The 10,037-nt window shown below is 40.6% G+C and overlaps 1 protein-coding gene across 1 annotated transcript; it reads left to right on the top strand.

The window, feature by feature from the left end:
• Positions 1–7,293: 7,293 nt before the first annotated feature.
• LOC116201275 (cytochrome P450 71D7-like) lies at positions 7,294–9,660 on the top strand. The gene is made up of 3 exons (XM_031532444.1): positions 7,294–7,953; positions 8,280–8,604; positions 8,810–9,660. Exons 1-3 carry the CDS (start codon positions 7,367–7,369, stop codon positions 9,437–9,439), a joined length of 1,542 nt encoding a protein of 513 aa, XP_031388304.1. The 5' UTR covers positions 7,294–7,366; the 3' UTR covers positions 9,440–9,660.
• Positions 9,661–10,037: the final 377 nt, after the last annotated feature.

Below are 10,037 nucleotides of genomic sequence, written 5' to 3'. Positions count from 1 at the left end.
CATCAGTAAGTCACGGGTGAGTTACAAGCAATGTGTAAGCACAAGCGAAAGGGAATTTTGCGACTTATGCTCTTCAGTTTCAGGTCGCCCGAGCGACCCGTGGAGAGTTTTTGTATTGGCAATGTGAATGGGATCCTGTTTACGAAAACCTCGATGCGAGGCCCCCCGGGGCTCCTATCGGCCATGCATGGGCATATCGAGATGTTCTCAATGATGCCCCAGCGGCTTTATTGGTTGTTCGACGCGCCCATCAGCCTATGACCCTTCTCGTCAGGGTGCCGTAGGTCGGCTACGTTTGTAACCCGCATTGAGATTTCTATTCAAATTTGGTCAGACCTTGGTCTAGTCATTTTCAGAGTGTTATGACTAAACTCCCGGAAAGGAATGTCTGGGATTTTGACTCTGTAGTAGCCGATTATAGGGTGGCTGTGACCCGTTTGGAGTTATGCGATTGATAGAGAGAAAAGAGAAAGCTTAGGGAACACGCTGCCCCAAGCTAAAATGATACATGAGTTCATGCCTACAGCGAGATATATCCCCCTTTTTCGTCCTTCTGTTATGTGGGCTGCGCCAAACTGCTCAAACGGCGTGCTCGGTTGCCCACTGTACTTGAGGAGGAATTCGCCTTGGACAATTGAGTTGGGTTGGAGAGTTTATCGGAGATCGTATTGGAGGAGACAACCTGGTCACTTTCCCTAGGGATCCTTAGTCCACGTGGTGAGCAAGGGCTTTAGGGCGACAATTCAGTTTTTTTCTCTCTCATTTTGCTCTCATTTTGCTATGGTCGTCCGCCTCACGGTTCGGCCGTACCTCTCAGCCTATAGGGGATGAACTCTCCTTTTGACACGACTGTCCACCTTCGGATTTTCGATCGTGCCTCTCTTTTGTCCTAAATTTTGCCTAGGCAACCCTATAGGGTTTTCAATCAAGCGGAGAATTCGACTCCCGAGTTTGCTCTATTTTGCATTGTATCTCCATCGAGGAGTCGCAATTGTTGCCCTTTTGCGTCGGGTTTCTTGATTTATTTGGCTTTTTTTCTTTTTTTCTTTTTGAAACCGGGGTCGGTGATGCAGTGTACACGCGAGTAACCTTCACATACCCGTTTATTCGCGCACGAATACCGAAACTACGACCTTCTATACCTGTTGATTCTACGAATATCAAGAAATAGGCATCAAACTCGAATCGATCCGAGATTGAACAAAGCACGAAAGCTCTGAATTTTATTCACTGATGAAAAAAGACAACTGATTCAACCCTAGGGCTTACACGTTTCTTAAATAGGATTTAAGAAAACCTAAATTGCATAAAAAGAACTAAACTTTTCTAAAATTGCAAAAACACCCTAATTAACAAAAAATTGCCTGTTTGAAGCCCTAAACGATGGAATTTGCCTTAAATATCGAAAAATCACGGGTCTCAGAACCTATTTTTCTCTAGGTACCGACTTACCAGGTCTTCTGCCACATTAGTCTGTTTGTGCCCCTTGGATTTGCTTTTCCTAACTTTTTCGTTGCTGCAGGTGCTTTGAATCGCGTCGCCTCGTGGAGACTGGATGTGTCCTTGCCCAGTCTCGTCAGTGAGGTCCGAGTCTTGGAACATGTCTTGTGCATTCGGAAGTCGTATCGAGCGTCTCTTCTTTCTTACAAACTTTACATATGTTTTTCCCCTATTGTCTAAGTAAAAGAAAAGTACAAAGTTATGCCCCTGGGAAGGGGTGACCAAGGTAGCCCTGGATTGAATGTTGGGCGGGGGTGCCCCGATCTTCATCTGTTGAAATGGCCTGTGGCAGGTGTCTTGTAGGATAGTCATTCTCGACCGTGTCTTGTCGCTCCCGTGGAGGGTACCCTTTGGAAGATAGGAGCTCTCGAAGCCGAAAATGTCCTACCTCGGGGCTTGTCGTCGCATGTTGTCGGTGGTGGGCCTTTGCCGTGGTGAAGGCCCGATTTGCCCCGAGGTGTCGTTCGATCTCGATGGAGACGCTTGCGTCAATATTGAATTGTTTTTCTCGATCGTCTCCATCTTCGGCTTCGTAGGGGTACCTTCTCGTCAAACCCTTCCCTGTCGAAGTATAGGGAGAAAGGCCCAATAAGTGTTCTCAGGGAGATGTGAACCCGTGTATCATTCTTCGCCTATGATCGGCGTGTCCCTGTGAAAGATGGCAAAGAAGATGATGCATTAGTCGATTGTGTGGTGAAGTATGTGGTAAGAAATGTAGAGTGGACCCATGGGAAATCCCCTTATTCAACGTGCGACTCATGGGGTGCAGCGCGTGGGGGGGCACTCATTTTTCGAGAATCCAGTCATCACCACCTTGGATATTTACCTAGTTTCGAGAGAAAAAGGAAATTCGGGTCGGACGAATCGGTCGGGTGGTTCGATCGGGTCTAACAGACCCTATTGATGCAAATGACACCTAGGAGGGAGGAAGGCTGGTTCGGCTGCTCGAATCGCTTCTCCATGTCAGTGAGAGGGGCTTCAGGCTCTCCGGAGGCTCTGGGACGTCGCGATAGGGGGCTCGTGGGCTTCAAGAATCTGCGTCGACCCGAAATGTACACAAGAACCCGTGAGAATGAAAATGGAAAACTGAAGAAGAATAGGAGAGCTGGGACGTTTTTGGTGGCAAAACCGGGCTGCGTCCACCCCTTGGGACGTCTCCAAGCATGGCTAGAGGCATTCTCGAGATTGTGGGATGTCGAGCTCCTGAGTCGGCGGAAACTGTGCCCGGGTGAGCTGGGGACAAGAAAACTTCCGAGTTGAGGGAGGTCGTGCTTGGGAAGCTAAGGATTTTTTTTTCGTCGGGGTTAATATGAGCTGGGGGTCTGTGAGCTCGGGGAGTCGAGTTGTGGCAGTGAGAGAGAGGGTTCCAGCTGAAGGTGTGAGAGAGACGGTTCGAGCTGAGGGAACCAAAGAGACTGGGGAGTTGAGGGAGTCCGTTTGTTCTCGGAGCTAAGGGTTCTTTTTTCGTTTTTTTTCGAGCCCGCGATGTTGCGGCTAGGGTTTCGAAAAAATCAGAGAGAGAGAGTGAGGTGAGGAGCTAGGTTTTTTTTTTCTCAGGGAGTTGCGGCTAGGGTTTCGCTTTTTTCGGAAAAATGTCATTAGGGTTTCCTTCTTTTCGGTGGGAGCCCATTAGGGTTTTCTTTTAAGGAGGATCTCTAGGGTTTTTTTGGAGTTGAGGAGGTTTTGGAAGAAGGAAGAAAAAAAGGAGAAGGAGAGAAAAGAAGAGGAGAAGAAGGAAGGGGAAAAAGACAAGAAAGTGAGGGGAGGAAGAGGGGCAACGATCAGTTTGACCGTTGCCCCTTTTTTTTTTTAAGGGGGCAGTAATCTGTCAGATCAGCTCTAACCGACTCTGACCCCTTCATCCTTCCTTCTTTTTTTTTCTTTTTTTCTTTTTAATTTTTAATGGGATTAAAAATTCAAATTTAACGAATGTAGAGATTAAAATTCTCGTCTTTGCAATTGGATATCGAAAAAATGATCTGGGACCGGCATTGTGTTCAGAAAAATTTATGGATCAATGTTATACAATAAAATATTTTTCGGCCGTAACTTAGTCTGGATTATGAAAATTGACGCTAACGTGCGCGAAATCCAATGAAGTCCTAAATAGCATTATTTTCTTGAAAAATCATAAAATTGGTGTTAAATTATGAAAATTCCCCATTTTAGAAGTCGTGCGTACTTGAGCGATTAGCTGAAAATACTTCCCTCCGATGGATGATAAAAATAACTATTTTTCCCCTCTGGAGCTAGTGGACCGAAATTGGGTGTTGACAACAGTGCAATTAATGAAAAGGATAAAAAAAAATAGAGAAGAACTATGCGGCCTCGGTAGAGAATGAGAGAGATAAAGAGAGAAGATATAGCGACAGAGATCATCAGGGAAGTGAAAGTAAGGGTGATTAACAAATATATGAATGACCTACTTATCCATAACTGTCTTCTCATATAATGGTTTGCAACTTAACTTTTTATTTTTCAAAGGGTACTCTGCGAATTAGAATATAGACCAATTAACATTATGGAAAAAAGCCCAATATAGCGCAGTTTTTTACCTTATTTTCACTTGCTAGCGCGTTTTTAAAAGTTGTCACGGTCTAGCACGAATCACCATTTTATTCCCGGATCTAGCCCATTGTTAAACTCCATCTAAAATAAACAGAGTTTTAGACAAATTTTAACGGTATACTAAATCCTGGAATAAAATGGTGATTTGTGCTAGACCGTGACAACTTTTAAAAACGCGTTAGCAAGTAAAAATAAGGTAAAAATTGTGCTATATTGGGCAATTTTTCTTTTTTTATTTGAAGATTCACCTCCCAGAAAAACCTGAAAATTAGTGTGGAGCTTTATAATAATATCAGGAATATGGGTTAAAATTTTAACCTATTTTTGAGATCGGACAGTTCACAAAAACTATCAAAATCAGAATACCAAAAAAAGAGGTAAATACTTTTTATCTGAAAATTCACCTCCTAGAAAAATCTGAAAATATGTGTAGAGCTTTATAATAATATCAAGAACATGGGGTAAAAGTTTCATCTCGTTTTGAGATTGAGCGATTCACAAAAACTATCAAAATCGGAACACTAAAAATATAGGTAAATATATTTTATTTGAAATTTTAAAAATATCGAAAATTTGTTTACTAGAAAGTGTTGGAAAAATCGAAAAAAAATAACAACCAGTCTCACAAATTATACTAATTTAAAAATACTAAAAATATTTTTTGAAGAAAGTTGAAACAATAAAAAATAATAATGAAGGGTCCGGCGAATTTATATCTACTATATTTTAAATTTTAAATAAATTCAAATCCGTTTTCAAAAAATACTGAAAAATTTGAGAAAATAACAAACGGTCCCATAAATTACATTGTTTTAAAAATATAAAAAAAATTAGAAAATTAGAAAATTCTTTTTTAAAAAAATAAATTAAGAAAATAATGCCTAAAAATATATAGTTATATATAGACTCAACTAGACTATTGTATTTAATCAAATCCAGTTTGTTCCCCACATATACCACTTGCCCTCAAGTCCAATTAGGCAGATCCGCCAAGTGAACAACAGTACCCAAATCCACAGAAATCAACTCAACTTCTTGCTAATATAATCAATTCAATTAGTTAAGCCATTTTTATCAACCTGGCCGACTAACAATAGAGTGGACCGAGATTATGTGGGTGGTTTTTCTTTTCTTTTCTTTTTTTTTAATAAAGGATGCCCGTGAGTCTAATACAATGAAATAGAATTCTAAATAGTTAGGGACACAAATTCCACTGAGTATCGAATCTAAAATCTCTTTATTACCAAGCGAGAGCATGCGCAACCATGCTACGCCCTCTTTTAATTGTTTGTGGATTTTCAGCTTTTGACATTGGTCTCGGCACAAGAAATTGCCAAAAACGTCCCTAATTATTGAAAATAATCCCCTATTAAAAGAAGCGAATGAGTTTGGACCAAATATGCAAAAACAGAAGAATTAGGGTAGAAATTTTAAATTTAGGGACCGCCAGAGCGATAATTGGACATGTGCGAGCTCGGTGACCAGTGAGGCACTCCAAGTCGCTCCGCCGTACTAATTCAGCTCGAACTAGTTCCATAAAATCTTTAATGTTTATGCTTTGGAGCTTCTTTGAAAACTTCAAAATGACCATTTTCTATGGGTTTTGCATATTTTTCAAAAAGAAAGTTTATCGAAAAAATATTCTGAAGTCTGAGAAATAAGCACTTTTTTTTCAAAATTGTACATAAAAAAGCTTTTTAATAGATGTATCGACATAATAATGCAGGAAATTTATAAATGCCGAGTAGCTTCTAATTTAGGAGAATAATTAGTCTGGTGGAGTCTGTTAATTTCGGTGGGGGTGGATTGATTTAGGTTGAGGTACGATTCTATTGAGTCTACCCGTCTATGTAATTAAGGTGACAACTTGGGTTTTAAATGTTTTGGTAGTTAAATAAATTCTGGGTAGTTGGTCTCTCTTTGGATGAACTAGATTTGTTTAGGTTGGAATGAGCGTACCATATAGTATCAGCATTGAAAAACAAAAAGTGTATTGCACAAATGAAACGTGCTAGTACACTAGTATATAAAAAAATACAGTTACATAAGTAAAATTATGATTGCCATAAACAAATACATACTCTAGACATATAGAGCGACCAATATGCTTATAAAGAAATAGAAATCTTGTATTATGTATAACTGCTTAGGAAAAAAGCATAGCGAATAGAAAGACAAGCAAAGAAGGCGGATGGTCACTGGATTCACCTGAAGAGGACAGTCGGCGGGCAGTCATGGAGTCTTCATAGTGGTGCTAGTGGTCGGGGCAGAGCTACAGACAGTAGGGGATGACGAACAATCATAGGTGTCTAATTTTGCAAAAATTTGATTTTTGATTAATTATTCATGTGACAATTCTGCTCTCTTCAAATTGACGTGCGACCAGCAAGTGCCTTGTTTTGGCTGGAATTCTAACCAAAATTTGGTCCGAGAGTCACATCGCTTAATTTCAGATTCGGTGAGGAAGCAGTTTGCCAAATTTCATAGGTCGGGGCAAACCTAATTTCACGTCGGGAGACAAGTGCATTTAATCCTTGTATATGTACATACGTGTACATATATATATATATGTGTGTATGCGCGCGCGCGCGCGCACACACACATACACCAAATGGTGGCCAACACGCATGGCACGTATAATTTGGAAATAAATTTATATAGATCCATTTGCTAGCTTTTGGTATTAATCTTGTCAATATGTTTGATCGATCCCATATATTTCTTATTTTCTTAACCTTAATTATAACCATGGGAATCCAGGGACAAATCTAGGAATTTGGTCCAGGGGACGAATTACTCTTAATTTAATGGTAATTAAATAATATAATATAAGTTACATGGGTAAGATTAAGTCGAAAGTTAGACAAAGAGGTTTCTTCTCTATTTTGTAATAGAGTATAGATATATATATATATATATATATATATATATGGATATACCATTTCCAGGTTGAGAGATATGACACAAGGTCAAATATTTATTTCAAAATTCACTCGAAACACCTCGTGACTAAAACCGATAATAAGTGGATGATAGTAGTATTCCTATCGAAAGAACGTCAGTCATTATCAACATGGATTAATTCAAGCGATTCGAGTATTATGAATGTAGAAAATTCATACTGGGAGAACATTACCCCTTAATGGGCGGACGCGGTTTGAATTAGATTAGTATAAAGCATGCCAACACTAGGCAGAACTTCCCAGACAAACTAACATAGAAACACTGAAAAGGCCGCAAAGAGTACCAAACCAACTCTTGGATCTAAATTAATCAAAACTTCCTGTGCCGTCCCAAAATGGTCCAACTCCCACCTCCTCATGTTCTCTTCACTTTCCTCATCATCTTCCTCTCCATTGCACTAAGAAAATGGAAGAAGATTCATAATAACAATGGGACCGTTTTGGAGCTGCCTCCCAGCCCGAAGAGGCTGCCTTTTATTGGGAACCTGCATCAAATGAGAGGCTCACACCCTCATCATACGCTTAGCAACTTAGCCAAGAGACATGGCCCTATAATGAGTCTCCAGCTGGGTGAGATCTTGGCCATCGTGATCTCTTCACCCGAAGCAGCCAAGGAAATCCTCAAGACCCACGAGCTAGCCTTTGCCCAGAGGCCTAAATTCGCCCACCTCGATGCTGTCATGTACAAGAACTGCAGCTTGATATTCTCTCCATATGGCGAGTACTGGAGGCAAATAAGAAAGATATGTGTGCTCGAGCTCCTCAGCATGAAGAAGGTCGCGTCTTTCCGTTATATTAGGGAACAGGAGGCCTGGAACATGATCAAAGCTATTGGAGACTTCGAGGGAAAGACTTTCAACTTGAGCAAATTGGTATCTTCCCTCTTGATGAACTTGACTGCCCGTGCAGCATTCGGAGAAAGGTGCGTTCATGCATTTTGGTTTCGTTACTCAATGGAGTCCCGAAAGGACGAGCTAAGTCCGCAGGCACGAAAACTCACCAGTATTTAATATGGTTTCTAGTTCATACTTAATCCAGAGATCTTCCATTCAATCCGACAAAACAAATAAAGTTCCATTTCAGATCTTAATTTTAGTTACCAAGCTATATATTCCAGCAAACCAAACAGCCTGCAAGTAAATCGCATGCACCTTTACGTAAGAAAATCTTCAAAAAAAAAAATTTTTGCTTATAGCATGATTATGGCTTTTACACGTATAGTGTGTGATTTTGATTTCTTGGTAAAAGGTGCAAGCATCGAGATGATTTCGTTTCATTCATAGAGGAGCTCGCGCAGCTCAGCGAATGGTTCAAATTGTGTGACCTCTTCCCATCCATGAAGTTCCTTCGCAACACGTCCAGGGTGAAGACCGCTTGGGAGAGGCTGCATGGCAAGATCAATGACATTCTCAATCATATTATAGAGGATCACAAGGCCAAGCATGAAATCGCCATTAGTCACGAGAATAAGGCACCGATGGGGGAAGATTTAGTCGATGTTCTCCTGAATCTTCATAAGACCAAGGAGTTCCATTTCTTGATCACAATGGATGTCATAAAAAATGTTATCATGGTAAATTAAATTAAACTCTTGGCACATATTTTTATTTTATTTTAAAAACTTGGCGTACTTCTTATTAGATGGACTAATACGATATATAATAACTAACAATACTTGAAATGTTCAGTATATAATAACTTCATCATAGAGTTTTAATACACGAAAAGTTTTGGTTTAAGGATCAACCGATTCAAATCTTTCTCGATATTTGGCATAGGAAATGTTCTTGGCCGGGACAGACACATCCTTCACAGTAATCGAATGGGCAATGTCCGAGATTCTACGGAACCCTAGGGTGATGCAAAAGGCCCAACTAGAGGTCCGAAGCCACCTCAACGGCAAGTGCTGGGTCGAGGAATCCGATGTCCAAAGCCTAATGTACCTCAAGGCAATAATCAAGGAAACACTGAGGCTCCACCCACCGGGTGCACTAGTTCCCAGGGAAGCAAGAGAGAATTGCAAAGTTATGGGCTATGATATCCCATCCAACGCCAAGATCATCATCAATACATGGGGCATTGGGCGCGACCCGAACTACTGGCCTAGCCCAGAAGAGTTCCGGCCGGAGAGGTTTGTGGAATCTTCTGTGGACTTTCGAGGGAATAGCTTTGAGTACATTCCCTTCGGAGGTGGGCGAAGAATGTGCCCCGGGATTAACTTTGGGATTGCTAGCATTGAGCTCCCTTTAGCACAACTGCTCTATCATTTCGATTGGGAACTTGGTGATGGGAAAAGATTGCCCCATGAGCTTGACATGGAGGAGACGTCTGGGCTCACTGCGCAGAGGAAGAACCCTCTCGTGTTGACCGCGAAAACCCATATCAAGTTCTCCAATAAAGAGATGTGATTCCTGCCTACACACCCAGGTTATAGGCCGAGAAGAACAAGTCCCAGCTGACTATTGAGTTCTTCCGTGCGTATGTCCTAAACATTAGATATTTCGAATAAATGATTTTATGTCCGAGTGTCACCGTTAGCATGGTTGTAAGACTATTACAGTTAAGGAATTACCTTCCAAGCAAATAAAATAAATAAATAAATAAATAAGAAAAATACTATTACAAATAAGCATGGTTATTAAATTCGCGAATCAATTTGTAGATTCCTACGAATTTAGGTATCTACAGGGTGCATTTGAACTGATTCGGATCTAATTCGAAATTGGCTGTAGATTCGATAGATTTTCGAATAAATTCTTTAGATTCAGTAGATTTGCGAGTTCATCGAATCTACAATCAGGTTTTTCAAGGAAAATTTCAGGAATCTCGGGTCAGCCCAATTCACTGAATTATGGGTTGGCCCAAAACATTCTTCAAGTTCCATTAAATAATTAGGTTAGATTCAAAATTGTTTCCCTTTGCTTTTTCTTTTATTCAAATTCAAAACCCTCCTTGTCGCGCATGGATGTTTCAAAACCCCCAAATAAAAAAGCTTCCCAGCATTCC

This window comes from Punica granatum, chromosome 3 (assembly GCF_007655135.1).
Source record: "Punica granatum isolate Tunisia-2019 chromosome 3, ASM765513v2, whole genome shotgun sequence".
NCBI lineage: Eukaryota > Viridiplantae > Streptophyta > Magnoliopsida > Myrtales > Lythraceae > Punica > Punica granatum.
This window is presented reverse-complemented; position numbering and strand designations above follow the sequence as displayed.

What these genes read in the sequence shown, in the direction of transcription:
- LOC116201275 (XM_031532444.1), top strand. Translation starts at nt 7,367, where the DNA reads ATGGTCCAACTCCCACCTCCTCATGTTCTCTTCACTTTCCTCATCATC. An exon ending in CGTGCAGCATTCGGAGAAAG is followed by an intron (nt 7,954 to 8,279) that starts GTGCGTTCATGC and finishes TCTTGGTAAAAG; the next exon opens with GTGCAAGCATCGAGATGATT. An exon ending in TCATAAAAAATGTTATCATG is followed by an intron (nt 8,605 to 8,809) that starts GTAAATTAAATT and finishes TATTTGGCATAG; the next exon opens with GAAATGTTCTTGGCCGGGAC.